This window comes from Plasmopara halstedii (genome assembly GCF_900000015.1).
Source record: "Plasmopara halstedii genome assembly, contig: Scaffold_525, whole genome shotgun sequence".
NCBI classification, from domain to species: domain Eukaryota; phylum Oomycota; class Peronosporomycetes; order Peronosporales; family Peronosporaceae; genus Plasmopara; species Plasmopara halstedii.
The window spans coordinates 338,338-356,123 of NW_020187445.1; the positions used below are offsets into that span (position 1 = coordinate 338,338).

The 17,786-nt window shown below is 46.4% G+C and overlaps 5 protein-coding genes across 5 annotated transcripts; 2 read left to right on the forward strand and 3 right to left on the reverse strand.

Moving 5' to 3' along the window:
* Window positions 1-1,725: 1,725 nt before the first annotated feature.
* Window positions 1,726-2,685, reverse strand: PHALS_10713 (u1 snrnp 70k protein; the record flags this gene model as incomplete). The annotated part of the gene is made up of 1 exon (XM_024726186.1): window positions 1,726-2,685. One exon carries the CDS (start codon window positions 2,683-2,685, stop codon window positions 1,726-1,728), a length of 960 nt encoding a protein of 319 aa, XP_024576888.1.
* Window positions 2,686-2,876: 191 nt separating this feature from the next.
* Window positions 2,877-7,957, forward strand: PHALS_10714 (udpglucose:glycoprotein glucosyltransferase; the record flags this gene model as incomplete). Its single annotated transcript, XM_024726187.1, has 3 exons — window positions 2,877-3,007; window positions 3,068-3,224; window positions 3,296-7,957. The coding sequence occupies 3 exons, from the start codon at window positions 2,877-2,879 to the stop codon at window positions 7,955-7,957; spliced, it is 4,950 nt and encodes a 1,649-aa protein (XP_024576889.1).
* A 578-nt stretch (window positions 7,958-8,535) lies between these two features.
* On the reverse strand, window positions 8,536-8,898 carry PHALS_10715 (uncharacterized protein; the record flags this gene model as incomplete). The annotated part of the gene is made up of 1 exon (XM_024726188.1): window positions 8,536-8,898. One exon carries the CDS (start codon window positions 8,896-8,898, stop codon window positions 8,536-8,538), a length of 363 nt encoding a protein of 120 aa, XP_024576890.1.
* Window positions 8,899-9,462: 564 nt separating this feature from the next.
* On the reverse strand, window positions 9,463-10,659 carry PHALS_10716 (3-ketoacyl-mitochondrial; the record flags this gene model as incomplete). Its single annotated transcript, XM_024726189.1, has 1 exon — window positions 9,463-10,659. The coding sequence occupies one exon, from the start codon at window positions 10,657-10,659 to the stop codon at window positions 9,463-9,465; it is 1,197 nt and encodes a 398-aa protein (XP_024576891.1).
* A 2,522-nt stretch (window positions 10,660-13,181) lies between these two features.
* Window positions 13,182-17,236, forward strand: PHALS_10717 (zinc finger bed domain-containing protein 1-like; the record flags this gene model as incomplete). Its single annotated transcript, XM_024726190.1, has 5 exons — window positions 13,182-13,216; window positions 14,889-14,894; window positions 15,005-15,027; window positions 15,091-15,471; window positions 15,546-17,236. The coding sequence occupies 5 exons, from the start codon at window positions 13,182-13,184 to the stop codon at window positions 17,234-17,236; spliced, it is 2,136 nt and encodes a 711-aa protein (XP_024576892.1).
* Between the last annotated feature and the right edge of the window lie 550 nt (window positions 17,237-17,786).

The following is a 17,786-nucleotide window of genomic DNA, read 5'->3' on the forward strand; positions in this document are numbered from 1 at the left end:
GTGATTTTCTTCATCCGCCCTCTTATGCGCCGTACGACTGTGGACGAAGATGCCATCAAAGTATGTCTGTACATATACTCGTTGGGGTCTGACAATTGCGCTACAAGACGAAAAATGTTGCTAACGAATTCGACAATTTTTGAGGCATCACCAGTCACTATCTGGTTCCCGGAACCAGGTTGATCTCATAACTCACACCTCTCCCTCGGCCCGGAGGTAGGATCGATGATAAGTCTTTGGAGACGACGTCTTCAAGTTCTTTTATCAAAGGATAGTACAGATCCGAGGGATTCCTTAGGATCGAAGATCCACTTTGTGCGCTCAGCACCCAATCAGTTTGGCTATGTCGCCTGTCTTCAAGGCAGAGCCGAGCTTTTCGAAGGACATCTCGTAAGTGCCACCACAGAAATAGCCTCGATGGAGACGCCGCCGTCTTCCACCCCGACATACCGCTGGAGAGGGTGTAAAGCTGTGTGCTATCGTCTACGGTTTACACATCCTGGGTCAGGGTCGACGCCCGGCGTCTTGCAGCTAGCATACGGCGTCGCTGGCACCGCTTCACAGAGATTGTACGTCTTGGCGGGACTAGTTTGAGCACGCATTTAGCGTCGCCCAGTGTCAGCCCTACTTCCTTATTACCGGAGCCCTGATGTTGATATATAACATCCGACGAAGAGCTGCTGGTTCCGCAGTCTTCGTCCAGTGAACAACGTGCTACTCCTCGCGCATCTGGAGGGCCTTGCCCAAGATGCCTAGGACCTCGTCCGATCCACTCGTGGCATGCAGCGACTGGTCCGAAACGTGAGTAGATTACGTGCTACTTCATGGGCATCACTGGAGCCTCGCTCTCGATGCCTCGGCCTTTGGCCGACCATGCCATGCATGGCATACAGCGACTGCTCCGATACTTGAGAAGCGCTCAGTGGATTACGTGCCACTCCACGTTCAGACCGCGAGCCATGCTCAGAACTTCTGTCCGTTACACCTTAGACTAATTTATTGCGTAATTCGCCAAGTTTGAAATTTCTGACTTCGAGGGTTGATCCCTTGAAAGTTGCTATGCATTCTTTTATTACACGGCTATACCTACTCGACCCTGACTAAGTTGTTACATTGCTTCATTCCGCTGGGGTATTTTTCTTGATTTTAGTTCTTGATTTTTCATGTACGAGTCGCCATCCCAAAGTCCTTATTGGCTGTTGTCGGTAATATTTTGCATGCAGCCGACATTCTTGCATGTCTGGTTCGATTACGATTTTGTCCGCTGAGGGGCTCGAACCCACGCCACACACCGTTAGGCCCAGAAGCATTGCCCACTTGACCCACGCCACCGGGTCCGAGGGTTGATCAACATGAAAGAAAGGCTAATTTTTATCTTGCATACGGTATTCATCTGTTTTATTATTTGTTGATATGATATTTAGATAATACTCAGCGTGCTAACTAGCCAACCAATTATTTGTTTTGCAATTTTCCGAAGGCATTTCAGTCATAAATTAATCTGATATGTGAAATGAAAAATATCTAAACAGGAGGTGCACGTAACTATCTCGCTCACCTGTTCTACGTACCTTAACCACGGAGCGTTTAAGATAAATATATAGCCAAAGTACTGGTAAGGAATCGCGCAATAACACTAAACCTCGTACCTCAGTTGATGACAGCACGCATGCTGAACTGCAGCTATACCTACGAGAATGTTGCCCACCTATTGCGACGCATCAATCAGTATCTACGCGAGTAATCACGAGAGTCTCTTCGGTTTCGACGGTCGCGATCACGACTGCGATCACGTACTCGACCACGATCTTGATCACGATTGCGGTCATGGCCACGATCTCGTCGACGTTCCCGCGACCTCGACCTTGATCGATTTCGCTCTCTCCCAGCGGCAGCACGTCCCCGACTGCGACTTCGATCACGTAGAGGCTCACGACCACCCCTCGAAGCTCCTTCATCACGCACTGCGCCGACTTGGAAATGTCCGATAGCCTCTCTTCCCGAGTATTTGACGTTGACATCCGCTCCTCCTTTGCGAGTCTCACCAATGCCACCACCAAACTTTCTAGGCAGCCAATCCCTTACCGTACGACCGCGTTCAACATCCACTACCACGCGACGTCCGTCAATCTTCTTGCCGTCCGCATACTTGTACGCAGCCTTTAAGTCTGCTTCCTTTTCGTATTCAATAAATCCATAGCCGCGCGACTTGCCTTCTGCGTCTTCCACGAGTCGAACGCTCTTGATTGATCCGTACTGCTCGAACTCGTGACGCAGCTGCTGCTCTGTAGTCTCGTAGCTGATGCGTCCTACAAAAAGCGTTTTATACGCATCCTGCGTCTTTCGCGGGTCCTCAGCGTTCGGATCCCATTTGGCTCGGTCTTCCTGAACCTTAGCATCATTGGCTAGCATTTTCTCCTGACGCCGGCGCTCTTGACGCTCCTTGGGCGTCTCCATTACGGCACGTGGCGGGGGCGTTTCTGTTTCGAACACATCTAGAAAACCTGCAAGCCCCGTATACGGCGGCATCTTGCGCTTAACTAAACGTGGTAGATGATCTAATGGTGGGTTGGGCTCAAAAAGAACTTTCAGGTGCGTTGGCAGGTGCATGATGGCGGGCCCCATGCCACTGGAGCTCATCTGCCCTTTTGGTGTCATCTTGCGGTGCGCGTTCGGGTTGATCATGGTAGATGCAGTGCGCTGCTGGTGGAGAAAAGAGCGTGCAGACACCGTGCAGGTTTTGTAAAGTCGCTATACAATAGATACACCAATTGGCGCAGTAGCTTATGCAGTTTGAAAGGTTTTACACAACTAGGAGTCTATCGTCCACGTGGATATCCTAACAGTCACTGAAAGAGAAGACATTGCAGCTAACGATGTGGCTGAGCGCGGGCCTGGCAGCATTTCTTGCAGCCATGCAGCCCTCTTCATCGTCCGCACGTAGCGTGCATGTTAATCTGACGGCCAGTTGGCCCAGCTCTCCGTCCTTCCCACTCATAGAAACCAGGTACGAGACAGGTTGAAAATATTCCTATTTCCTTTTCTTTTAAATGCCATCATTCTGCAGTGAATTCTTGGCGGAGGAAAATCCGCTGTACTTTTGGCAATATTTGGAAGAATTGGGAAACCGCACGCATTATGTGGAATTTATGGGCAGTGATGTGGACGCCTTAGGCGATCTTGCATTGACTGTGGCCGAAATCATCGCGCCCGGACTTCAAAATGTAGAGAGATAATTTTTTGTGTGTAAAAATGATTGTTGATTTAGCTGTTATTGTTTGTGTACCTCGTGAAGGTTTTGGAGTTGATGCTGGCGACACGTACGTACTCGGTCAAGGTGGAGATGTTTCGGCAATTAGGCCTAGATTCTGGCATCCGTCCGTGTGGCGAGCATGCTGATACTTGGGCGGTATTTTACCATGAGCCCCATTGTGTAAAAGCGGTAGCTTGCTCTGTGGACGAGTTGGACGCTGTCATACATGGCAAGAAGCAGCCCATGAGTGATCAGTGTGTTGCTGCTGGAATTAATGATGTCGAGTTGCAGGTGGATCACAAGTACCCGTACGTTGCTATTAATCCTGAGAAAACATCCATGACGGCAATTCTCTATGGTCTTGTGGGCACATCAAAGTTCCATGTTTTTCACTCAAGACTTGTTATTGAAGCAAAAGAAAATAAGTTCCAGTATATAGTACGTCATTATCCCCACGACTCGCACTTGAAGACGCTGCTGCAAGGATATGGCGTGGCTTTGGATATTAAAAATATGGAGTATAAGACAATCGATGACTCTAAAACGTCTAACAATGGTGATTTTGTTGCTGGTGATGTGAACGATGAAGACGACGACGATGAAGAAATTGACGATGAAGAGATCGATGGATTTCTGTTCAAGCCTTTGATAGCTCGTCATAGTGCAATTTCGAAAGCTTTGAAGCAGTTTTATGACAAGTTGGTCAACAAGTTTCATGATGAACAGGATCAGGAGCTTAAGGCATGGCATTTGAAAAATTTAGGAACAAGTGCAGTCCGTGCGATTATGGATGCTAAGAATCCACTCAAAAGGCTTGAGAGTCTTTCGCAAGACTTTCCGGTCCAAGCAAAAAAGCTGGCCTTTTCGCGCAAGACAATCTCTGCTGAACTTCGCGAAGAAATTGCAGCTACGCGGGTGCAATCGATGACGAGAAGACTGATGAACAAATTTATAGTAAATGGTATTGCTATTGACCCGACGGAACGCTCGTTTAATGTGTTTGATTTCATGAAGACGCTTAAGAAAGAATGGTCTGTGGCTAAGCAGCTTGACGGATTGCCTTTAAATCAGACGGAACTTGAAGGTATGCTGACGCATGCGCGCGAAACAAACCTAGAGAAGTCGGTGAAGCGTATTCACGTGCGCGGGCCTTTGAGTGGATCGACGCCTCTTTACCTTAATAATATTGAGACGGATTCCATCTCTTCGAACTGGCCGTCCGATATTAATATGCTTCGACGTCCATCGTGGAGTCTTATTTTTGTTCGTAAAAACATGTACGAATGCGTCCTTGTGATGGACCCACTGACAGGTGCTGGCCGTGCTGCACTGTCTCATATTAGCCTTATGCGGTTGCGTGGCGCCCCTGTTCAGTGGGCACTCCTTGTTTCGTCAAAAGAGCTTATGAGTCAAACATCTGACGAGCGCCAAGCATCAGTGGAGCAGTATAAGACTTATAAGGGAACAGACAAGGCTACTGCGTGGCATTTTGCAAAGTTATTAATGTTAGCTCAGTCAAAGGATCGAGCTGAGACTGAAAGCAATGATGTGCAAATCAAAAATGTCATAAGTGATGAAGACGAAAGGACAGAAACAGAAGAGGACCAGATTGTTTCCACTCAAGTTGCATCGGGCTTCATTAGCCGGGTCGGTGAAGACGCAAGCCCTAACGTTTTAGTTGAACGCTTGGTTGAAGTGTACGCTGAAGCAGCTGGAGTGCTTGGAACGGTTGAAGACGGCGAAGAAGAAGCATTAGCGTGTCTACAAAGCAACCAATTTGATGACGAAGTGCTGGAAATGACAGAGTATATTCACTTAAAACATTTGCCACTAGATTCTTTCGTCTTCAATGGTGTCATTCATAAGGACTTAGATATTCAGAAGTCGATGATGGCCAACTTTGGTCGTGATCAACCACTGTACGTGAACATGGCCCATCAAGGCAAGCTTGATGGTGAAATGGATCTTATCGAGGAACTCTTGAGCGCGCAGGATGCCTATCCTGCGTACTTGTCGATTTTTGAAACTTCGGAAGACGAACCGGGTGATATTGGTGCTGAATCACCCCACCATCTTTTTGCTGATGATGTCGACGGTCGCTTGGAGACTTTAGCGCGAAGCTCTTTAACGTATCTGCATGCACCTAGCTCTCGAGCTGTGCCAAAGAAACAAACTGTGATCTTTCCAGTGGACCTCAATGACCCACAAAATGCTGATTATGCTTACAGAGTTGTAAAGGCTGTCCTTGAAGACTCGAATAGGTCGCTACGCGTTGGGCTTGTTGCTCAGTTAAATGGTAATGCGAAGAGCGAAGGGGCAAATGAACTCGTTGCAGGCATCATTGCCATCATGGGCGATACGGACAAGGAAGCTTGTTTAAGGTTTGTATTGGAGGCTTTGAACTGCATTGTTAAACAAAAGTCTATCGACACGATGAGAGGAAAGCTTAAACTTTTATGGGCGAAGACACCAAGGGAAGAGAATGAGAAGGACCCGGTGTTTGGAAAAGTGGCAGCTCTTCTGAGCAGGAAGCAAGGTGATTGGTTGACAACCAAGCGACGTCGCAGGCTTACAGAGTTCAGCACGCTATTGCGTTCGCGATTTCCACCTACATACGAAGGAGATGGTTCATCAAAAATTGCTTTACCTCATCTGTTTCTAAATGGAAAACAAGTGAATCTTCCGCCTCAGTTGCTGTCTGACGAGGATGTCGCGACTATACTGAATTTTGATCTAAAATATCGCACTCAACCAGTGGCAAAGGCGCTTATTGAGCGCAGTGCTATGCTGAAGATTAAAGAAGCTGACCGTTTGAGCTTTAGTATCATGAGAACCACTGGTATTGTTGACAAGTACGTCAAAACTGATCGAACATCCCGTATAAATCTACCCGAAGATTCCCTCAACACGATTCGCCTGTCGGGCGACCGGTCGCTTCAGGTTGCTGCTTACGTTGATCCATTGTCGGAGGCTGCACAAATCATGAGTTCTATGCTTCGCATGCTTCACTCACAGCTAAACGCAACTATCGAGTTGGTGTTGATTCCGGCTGACGAGTACACAAAATTTCCACTGCAACGATTTTATCGATACCTCTTTGATAAAAAGCCAACTCTGTCTGCAACAAGTGTTGAGTTCCGCAAGTTGCCTGTGCACCCAATCTTGACGATGAAAATTGACACTCCTGAGGCCTGGAATGTACAAACCTTTCAAGCGGGCGATGATCTGGACAATTTACGCGTGGATCCGGATACTTCCACAGCAGTGAGGTCAACGACACGTGCTGTGTTTCAACTGGAAAGCTTGCTTGTTTATGGCCAGTGTCGTGATACGACTTTTAACATGTATGCACCTCCAAATGGCCTCCAGTTGGTGCTTGAGCGGGAAGTTGGTGCTCAACTTCTGCACCGTGACACACTTGTAATGCAAAATTTGGGCTACTTTCAGCTTCAGGCCACGCCTGGAGTGTGGTCTTTACATTTGGCGAGGGGTAGAGCCGCCGAAATTTTCGATATCATTGATCCGTATACAAACCTTCCGCTAGAAACCCATCCCATCATAGTTCACGACTTTGGTTCACACATTTCTCAATTGTTTGTTCGTAAGAAAACTGGAATGGAAAACGAAGAACTGCTCCAGCCAGTTGAAAAAGCGCTTTCAGAGGATCGATCTTCGGCAGAGTCAGATGCGGAACCATCCGATAAAAACGATGGCGCTCTCCGTTCGTATTGGGATTCGCTTCTCAACGTCATGGGCAAACACGATGAGACATTGAAAAAGGTGGTGCACGATCCACTTAACTCTTTTTCTGGGAAAAGTCATCTTGTGCAGACAAAACAACGTACAGGCGAAACCATCCATGTCTTTTCGGTGGCGTCTGGCTACCTTTATGAACGGTTTGTCAAAATTATGATGTCGAGTGTACTTAAGCGAACCAACAATCCAGTAACGTTTTGGCTGTTGGAAAATTTCTTGTCACCTGATTTTAAAAAATCAATTCCTGCACTGCGCGAACAGCTTGGCATGGACATTCGCCTCATCACGTACAAATGGCCCAACTGGCTGCGTCCACAAACTGAAAAACAGCGCATAATCTGGGGCTATAAAATTCTCTTTCTGGACGTGTTGTTCCCATTGGGTGTGCAAAAAGTTATTTACGTTGATGCGGATCAAGTCGTGCGTGCAGACTTAAAAGAACTGTGGGAACTCGACCTGGAAGGAAAGCCGTATGGCTACACGCCATTTTGTGACTCTCGTAACGTTGGCTTTCAGTTCTGGCGACAAGGTTACTGGAAGGACCATTTGCGTGGGAAGCCGTACCATATTAGTGCTCTATACGTGGTTGACCTGGCACTTTTCCGACAAATGGCGGCTGGTGACATGCTGCGTGCAATCTACAGCCAGCTGAGTGCCGACCCCAACTCACTGGCAAATCTCGACCAGGATCTTCCTAACTATGTGCAGGACCAGATCCCTATCTTCTCTTTGCCACAAGAGTGGCTATGGTGCGAATCATGGTGCAGCGACGATACCAAGGCTACGGCCAAGACAATTGATCTGTGCAATAATCCCAAGCACAAAGAACCCAAACTCGAAATGGCCAAGCGAATTATTGCTGGAGAGTTATTCGATGAGTCATGGACCGAGCTGGATCAAGAGATTAAGGACGCTGAGGCGAACTACATTGCGCAGGATGCAGCGTAGATGTGGCATAGACGCTTCGCCCCAAACTGAGATGTCACGTCAAAACACATTATAACTAAGGAATATGTCGTTTAAGCAGGTACTTCCTTTGTCTTTATAAGTCATACAAACGTTAGTGATATTGAGTGTCTTTATAAGTCATACAAACGTTAGTGATATCGAGAGTCTAAAAGGCATGATGTGTACGCTCGAATCGTACCATTGGTCAACTTTTCTAAAATGTGCATCGTTATACTGGCCGATTTGTCAGCATAGAAACGTCTCGCATTTATTCTCATTGTTTTATAGCAATTTAACCGACGTGTCTGCGGCAAATCTGAATAAACATTTTCATGCTCGCTATCTTTAAAAAGCACAACTTGCCTCCTGTTTGGGTGGAATTCTAGGTTGCCAAGATACTCGAATGCAAACATGTAATCTACATTTGATGACACACTGCGAAAAATTGATCGAAACATTCTCGATCTGAATAAATTTACAAAAGGATTGGAAAAACCTTGCCAAACTATGTATTGAGCTAAAGTTAATGAACGTAATTTACCACACTTATAAGCAGAATATAAGCTGAATTATCTTAGTTAGCAGGAATCGTCATCATCGTTGTCATCATCGTTGTCATCATCGTCGTTATCGTCATCATCGTCATCTGAATCATCATCGTCCGACTTTTTTTTGCCTTTCAAAAATCTGAAAGATGTCCCAGCACGTTTTTTCATTCCTTTCAAAAATCTGACAGATGTTCCAGCCTGCAGACTGTTGGCCTCCATGACTCGAGTCCCCAAGCCACTTTTCGCTAAATTTGCACGTAGTCTCGCGCCGTTTCGTGCTGCAAGAACGGGGATCAATAAGCTACACGAGATAAGACCGTAAAGGCGCATTTGCTTGCCAAAAAATTGAGTAATGCGATTCTTGACACGTCTGTGCAGTTTGTCAACAACCATATATCCATCCCCTCAAATGACATCTTTCCAAGCAATCTTCAGTTTGGTCACACAAAATCAGTCGCGAGCTGATGGAGTTCTTGCGACAAAATGGCAGAAATCAGAAAAGACATTCGAACTATTTAAATCGAGGACGTAATCGTGAATACTGTTTAAGCAAAGCTGTAAATATTGTCAAGTAAATTTACCAGAATATCGATTGACGAAGATTGCTTAATCGCTTCAATTCCCTTATGATAGAGATAGATTTCACCATAGGTTGATATTATGTCCAGCGTTACATCTGAATCTCGCCGAGGAGATCAGAGGAAGATCAATAGATCTCAAAAATATGTTGAGACCTTATCCCAGTTGCCCACATTTTCCATTACCCAGTTTGTGGTTAAATATTTGCGCAATATATTTTGAGCGCTAAATTTAATTATTTGATCTCACGCGAATTAGAACCTCACATTAAGCTCTTCTGCGCTTAGTGTTTGCAAGCAACATAATAAAAGGTAAGGTTTATGTTTCCAGGCAGCTATAGCACAATTGGAAATTTCGATTCTGATTTCTCTTCCAGAATCATGCTGCATTCTCCAGCACGACCGCGATTCCCTGTCCGCCACCTATGCAAGCTGATCCGACCGCGTATTTCTTACCTGTGCGCTTCAAACCATGTGCAAGATGCCCCGTGATGCGACATCCCGTAGCGCCCAGTGGGTGTCCGAGAGCGATAGCTCCGCCACATTGGTTCACGATATCCGGGTCAATCTCTAGCTCTTTGACGCAGGCTAACCACTGAGCGGCAAAGGCCTCATTTATATCATAAATGTCAATGTCTGACTTTTTAAGCCCTGCACGCTTCAATGCCCCCGTAATGGCGGGTACGGGGCCAATTCCCATAATTGTCGGGTCTACCCCTGACACCTGATAGCTCAGAATTCGCGCTAAGGGTGTCAGATTGTGCCTCTTCACAGCATCTTCACTGGCAATAAGGACTGCACCAGCACCATCTGTGATACCAGACGCATTGCCTGCTGTGACTACTCCATCCTTTTTAAATGAAGGCTTCAGCTTAGCCAGCTTTTCCATGTCTACCGTGCGGGGAGAATCGTCCACAGCAAACTCTTCGATCTTCCGTCCGACTGTCACCTTTATAGGCGCTATCTCGTTGCTAAACCAGCCGGCAGCATGCGCTTCAGCCCAGCGATTCTGGCTTCGAAGCCCGTAGGCATCGCATTCCTCACGTGTAATGTTATACATGTCAGCTAGGTTCTCGGCCGTTATGCCCATGGGCGTTTTAGAATAAGAGTCGGTAAGCGCCGACCAAAGCGTATCCTGCAGGTTCAGTCCGGCGCCCAGTTTCACGCCAAAACGTGCCTGGTGGCCGTAGACGGCCAGCGGACTCTGTGACATGTTCTCAGCACCACCACAGAGCGCAATTTCAGCGTCGCCAAGAAGGATTTCCTGCATGCCGCCCACAACAGACTGGAAGCCACTACCACACAATCGGTTGACAGTAAGCGCAGGTTTATCCTGTGGGATACCAGCCATTAACTGCACGTGGCGCGCAATGTAGGTACCGTCTGGAGAAGTATGTGCTACGTTGCCCACTTGCACCGTATCTACAAGTGTTGGATCCAGCTTGGCAGCTGCTAGCGTTGCCTTGGCTGCGTGCGCGCATAGCTCCGTGGCTGTGATATCTTTAAGCTTGCTGCCGTAGTTGCCAAATGGTGTGCGCTTGGCCGCCACAATGTAAACATTTTGAAATAAAGTCATTAGAGGACGGTTACGAGCAAGAAGATTATTGCGAAGTGTTTCTATTTCCGTTGCCGGTTGGTTGAAGCTGTCGTGAAATCTGACGTGACGTTGAGAAAAATATCTTTGAAGTATTTTAGTATAATTCACTAATTACTATATTATTCAATATAAAAAGTGTAATATGTATCATACAATTGGCAAAATCAATAGCTGCTGTAGCCATCTCGGGTGGTGCCCAGTGTCCGTATTGCAAATAAGATTTTATCTGTCATAAGGACAGCTCAAATTCAGTCAGTCGCATTAGTCCGGAAAATTATTTGTTATTAGGGTCGACAAACGAAAGACGGACTGAGTTACAATATCTTAATACTTGAAGTCTTTCGGTAAAAATACGCGCGATTTATCCAGGTATATATATGCCGTTTGTGTGTCCTCCTAAGGGTTTCGCTTTTGCATTGCAATCGAGGACGTCATTTCACAAGCTAGTGGACGATGATATGAAAACTTTTGGCGTGAAAACAGTAGACCAATCCAAAAAAATAATTGAGCTCGTGGATATAAAGGTGCATATACGAATACAAGATACCTCACCTAAAGGGTGGCTAGTTTTGGTTTTGTATGAGCATTTTGTGTGTGTCGGTCATTTGACACGACCTTACACCTGGACATGCATGTGGCTGACCCGTAAGATCGCTTAATATCGGTAAATTGGTTATCACTCACCACTCGACATGCCCATGCGCCAGTCCGTCCCGTGCTTTCAAATGTCCATCAACTCCAAATTTACAAATATCGCGTGATCGAGTTTGTAACGGGATTTCTCGTGCCCTGATATGAAGGGTGTGGGTCACACAAGACGGTGTGGCTGCACTTAGACAGCAAATCCATACGTGGCTGGACTGCTAGTAGTTATACATTTAATAAGGGTTTACAACATAGATAGGAAAACATATAAATTTAGATATGGCGGCTTTGCCGCAAATAAAACCTAGAAATACAGTTTATGTTCTAACGAAAGAGTTAACTAGCCTTTGGTTACGTACTCTTGGAATAAGTGAATTGCGATCCTCTACACTCGTACTGGTTCTAAGTATCGAACGATGGTCACCGACCTTGACAAAGCCTCCTCAAAGCGAAAGAGCTACGGCAGCCCCGCTGCACTTGATAGCACTTGTAGTCAATCTACACCTGAGTTGTTTCGAGTGACCCTCTGTGAAGATGGAGCGGTTCTTTTATTTGCCTCGGGACGAGCTTAAAAGCTGTTGTCTGTGCTTGGTTTTGAGGGCGTACAACACCTCGCTTCGCAAGGACCTGAAGCGAGCAGAACGCGTTTCAATCTATGTAAGGACTCTGTTAAAGCGCTTGCAGCAGAAGATGTCGGCGTCGCCTGCGTCCATGACGCCACCGTCGGCGACGGATGAATCTCCCCGACCCAAGCCGCTCATGGTGAGTATCAATATCCTCGAGGGCAAAGACGGAGAAAATACCCTGCTCTGGGTGAGAGAGGTCGAGATGGCCATGACACCCACAATGCTCCAGACCGAGCAACAACGCATAGCGTTAGCTACCTCCAAGCTTGGGGGTCGAGCGCGAGAATGGACATTGATGTGCGGAACATCAGCCGAGGCGGCGTTTCCCTCCTGAACGGGGCTAAAGCTGCAGCTCTCACGAGTGTTCTCGCCGCCTAATCAGGCATATCGCATGCGATCGCGTTTCCTTGCCGCAAAAAGGCATGGGTAAACGTTGTCCAAGCGTTGCGAACTCTCATTGCTGGTATAGCAGCCGATTCTCTTCCCGAAGCGACCGCAGTGATTGTCTATATGGAGGTCCTCCGCACTGGCGTGGCAGAGATGAAATTTGTCCGTGTGCATCCGTCTTCTTTTGAAGAAACAGTGAATGTAGTATTGAATGCCGATTCAACTTTAAGACGACACGACTTGGTTGGGATGCATACTCTAGCAGCTCGTCGCACGAGTCTGAGCCGATAGATCTCAGCTATGCTGAGGACGAGGAGGCATAGCTCTGAGCTGCCGAGCAGCGCGATAACACCCGACGGTGATTTGTCAGTGGAGACACTCGTCACTTTCGGATTTGTTGTCCCCTGCACAAGGTGCGTAGAGGTTCACCAAACCAACTTTCCGCTTCTTACCAGTCTGGTTTGTCACGGAGAAACGACAACACCCAGCAGGCGCAGGGCGGCCGTTTGGGTAAGAACTGAGTTTATTGAGCCTCAAGGAGGTAGAGGTCAGCAGGGCCCAGCCCCGAAGAGCTCGGTGCTCTTGAACACGGAACGTATACGCATCCAGGGCTTGCTGGTTGTGAAAGCGACCGAGAAGGGCTTTGAGAAGCCATGGAAGATCCTGGTCGACTCTGGGGCGTCAGGCAATTATTGTTGTCGCTCCACAACAGAAGGAAGTCAGCTGTATGCCGAGGAACTGAAGGCGCGATTAATCTTTAGTGTTTGCTAAGCAACAGGGACATGTGTCACGGTGCCGAAGGTCCCTGTGGACCTCGGTGTCAAGTTTCTTAACTTTGATAGCATGGAACGCTATCTAGTCTTAGACTCGGATTCAAGGTATGACCTCGTCCTTGGTTTAACATGGCTGGAACACCATGATTCATAGATCGACTGGAGGTCGAAGACCTTGGGCACTACGCGCACACCCCTCGTTGGATCCTTGGTCAGTCATGAACCCACCTCTGCTATGAGGCAAAACCGCTGTTGGTGCGGGCACTGGACTGAGGCGGCCAACGAGCTGAAGATCGGAGTATCCGAGTTGGTGAACAATGAACACGATATCTCTCTGCAATTCATCGTGCCTGCTCTTTGGGAGTACCTCACGCGGTTTTCCGCTCCCGTTAAACAAATGCAATGACTCAACGGTTCCGGCTCAAACAAGAGTCTTCTTTATGATGGAGTACTACGCGTTACTTTCGTAAAAATCTGGCTAACGAGACCCATGCAAGCTATTGACGCTCTCGCAAGGCGCTAATATAGCTTTCACCGTAATGGCGCAAAGTACTGCATCACTGTTCAATTCGATAATCATCATCGGCTGCCCAAACACTAATGATAATGCATCAATTTTCTGATTTAAGAGCGTAGTTCGCACAATAACTGTTATTAGTTTGAGTCACAAAAGCTAGCAGGCTGCGGTTGACAAAATACCACAGCACCAATACACCCACGCCTGCTCTGCATTTCCAGTTTGAAGCCTCATACCCGAAAGAAATTTTAAGATGCCACCGCTTTCGTGATGCATTTGATGGACAGCTTCAATGGGTGATTCAGCTTGTCCGCTCGACTTGATGCTACATTTGCTGCAGTGAGAGTACATGCATGCCCTGTATGGTAGAAGTACAGAGCATACAATCGAGCACTGTTCATAAGTGTTATTACATCTGATTGTCCCTGCTAGGCATGGTTAATGAAAAAATATGACTGAAATAGGTTTTTGTACGCAGTGCAATGTAGCCGAAGCAGCCGCACCTGCAGTTGATTAAATGTCGCTGGTGTTTTAGACAGTCTCTGTGTGATAACCAGCCAGTTCACAGCATTCCATTCGCAGTACTCACTGCGGTGAGAGACTCTTGTGAGCAGTTGAGTAAGTATATACTCGGACCGGATCACTGAAGGTATCATGTTGTTCTGCTGAACGTTCGTTTTAACAGATCGGCGACTGAATCGGAATAGTGACTGCACTCAGATTATTGTAAAGCTTCATAATTCGCTAATTTCCCGGAAAACGATAAACACTCAGAAGCAAGGTCGAAGAAACCCTCATAATTTGATATGAGCCACTGATAATAAAGCAGCGAGTGGGCCACAGTACCGTGGCGATTAAAATATAAATATCATTTTCTTAATCGCAAGCATATAGTTATTAACTTTATTGATTTGAACCTGGAGCTCCAATGTTCAGGGAATTAATGTGTACATGCTTCAGTATACAGCAACTAGACTGTTGAGTTACCACCAGCAATCTATCATAAAAATAATGCCTTAAAAAGAACAAAAGTTTATTTCGGAATCTATGACGGATAATTCTCATGTATTAAGAAATTAAATCGAGGATTCTATACTGATTGTGCCAGACATGTTCGCTCTACTCATTCCACTTGCATACAATTATCAAGTATATTGTTTTATCCAATGGGGACGGCGCGGACCGTCAGGAAGCTACTAACCTTTAAGTTGCAAAACATCCAAACTCACTAAACAATTATTCGCTACGTCGAGGCTGAAGTTACGTGTGCGTAACCAAGTATCTCTGCAAAACGTCTATTCTTGCTAACGCATTGCTGCCTGGCTGTATGTGCGTAAACTGATGCGAAATACATTATTCATTTTTACCAAATCCAGCCTATCAGAGACGAGGAGCAAGCGTAGCTCCTTGATCACAGTGTAGGACAGCTGGACATTCCACGTGCTGGCACTGCGAGGGGCAGAATCGATTATCATCACGGATAATCTGCTTAATCGACTAGATATTATGCCACCGGTATTTAAAGAAGAGGCGGTACGCAAAAAGAAGCTTACGAGTGTCGTGTGGGAAACCTTTACACCCATTTCAAGTAGTGGATTGCGTGACGGCCTTGTTGACTCAGCCAAGTGCTCAATTTGCAGCAAGATCTTCAGTACGAGGCATGGCACATCGTCGATGATGCGACATGCTAGGCGACATAACGAATTCCCAAATGGCACGCCCACGGGCAAGAAGGGCAAGAAGAGCGCTAATGGATCATTGGTTAATGGAAATGGAACAGGTAAGAAAGTAGGAGCTCATAGGAAAGAAGCAGTCGTGATACAGCTTGATGAACATACAGCAGGTACTAATTCAACGAAGTTTGCTGATCGATTATTGTGGAAGTTAATGCGTGGAATTGCTTCGTGGTGCGCCCAGGTTTGAAGCGTCAGCGGATGCGAAATCTGAGTAGTGCGCTGATTGAGTGGATTGTGGAAGACCAAAAGGACCTGGGTGTGGTGCAGAACGAAAAGTTTTTGGACGTACTGGCTTCCGCAGGAATCAAGCCGATACTCCCACCAGTAGATAGTTTGCAAAAAGCTATCGAACGAAAATATTACGATTTGTTCACGCGAGTGGGGGAATATATAAATCGTTCGGCGGTTGGACGCGTCACATTCTCGTGTGATACGTGGTCTGGATCTGTGAATAAAGGATATATGGCCATTTATTTGCACTGGATTAATGCTGAGTGGGAGTATAAAACTATTCAAATTGGTTTGGAAGGGTGTCCACAGGACTTTAATGCATACTTTTTGTCAGACATGCTATTTAATGTGCTTCAGAATAACTGGGGACTGGGTAATAAGTTGTTGTGCGGAGTCACACCCTTGAGTAACGAGTCGGGAGTTGGCATGGGCTTTTTGCGTGAGAAAATAAAGTCAATTATAGGATTTCATAGTAGTGCACCGGACTGGAATGTGACGTGCCTGGGCCATCTAATTCATACGGGCGTACTGGCGGCACTGAAGGAGATTCGTCACGAGATCGTTAAGCTTCGTTCGTTATTGTCACTTCTTAAGTCTACATCCGAAAGTCAGGAGCATTTTGCGCTACGTACAACTGATGTGGGGCTGCCTGAGTATCCAGATCAGCTGCCTAATTTAGATTCACCTAAAAATTGGAAGACAACTGTTGCAATGATTTTGGAAAGCGCCAAGATTAAGGACACAATTAACGCCTTGTATGGAGATCCTACGCACAATATGAACATTTTCTTGTTGGAAGAGATTGAGTGGGATTTGCTGGTATGGGTAGCTACGTTTCTTCAAAAATGCATGCAAATGGCGACTTGTCAAAGCGACCAGAAGCATATCTCGCTGAGCACCTCCATTAATGTTTGTAAGGCGATTGTCGGGCTTTGTGAAAGCACTTCGGCATCAGCCTCTAATTTTACGGCAAGCGCCTTCAACAAGATACAAACAGTTTGCTTAAAAGTGAAAGCTAGTCTTGAGTCATACCATACGGAGCACTCATCACCGTATTTTCGGCTTGCCAAGATTTTAGATCCGCGCTTTTCCAATGAGTGCGTGGACAAAGCAGCCAAAAAAACGTTTTTGCGGGAAATGTTGCGTACAAGTGTGTATGATGTACTGTCAGACACACGATTAGACGACGAGCAAGCAAGACACGATGCATCGGCGGCTTACACAACGTTTGAAAAGTTGTTAGATATTGGAGAGGGTATACCAGAGTACTCGATCGACGGTGACGAAGTAGATCGATTCTTTGATGCGACACTCTTTCGCGACAAGCGGTCAGATCCATTTTTATGGTGGAAGTCGAATGAAACGCGCTTTCCTTCTCTAGCAAAGCTCGCCCGGGATATCTTGTCGATCCCAGCGACTGCTGTACCAAGTGGTACTGTTTTTACGCGAGCAAACTACGCTCGCCCGCTGAATGCGGAAATCATGGAGACCAACAAACTGTTTAAGTTCAATGAGCTTGCTCGAGCATGGCAAATCGAGCGCCAGAACTTCGGCCGCAAGCGACGTCGCGACTCTTTTGACTATTTGGATCCCCCTTTGGAGCCTCCAATCAAATTGGCGCCATATGAAGAAAGTATTTAGGTAATAAAGAACGCGTCATCATTAAACTGTTTTTCTTGCTGCTGCCCGAAAATGTCATAAACTTTACAAAAGTAGACTGTAGGCGACAGGGTCAATCATGTATACACCTCTGTCCTTATTCTTAAACAGCTTCATTAGTAAAGATATTCAGAAACTTGTACGTGTCGTCTAAAGAAATCTAGCAGCAACGTTTATGCATGAATAGCGCGAAAGAAACAATAAGCCTTAGCCATGCTGAGGAAGAAATGAAAGATCTCTAAGCTGTTCAGCATTACGTGAGGATGCATCTGCGCTTTGCATGCCTTCTTCTATCTCGAATGAGAGGTACGAAAGTCGGGCTCTTCTACCGGAACGTCCGAAGAACCCATACGGGGAACCATTGAGTCCCAGTAGGCGCTTCGCGACCTATTAGGAAAGAGCTGGGGTCTATTGTACCTATTCTAGGTCGTGCTCAATAAATATCAGCCATAAAGAAAGCAACTCTGTCTAAGGGAGGTGGTGTTGTTGGTTTTAGTAATGACATTTTGGGCTTTGTGAAGCTGTGAAAAGT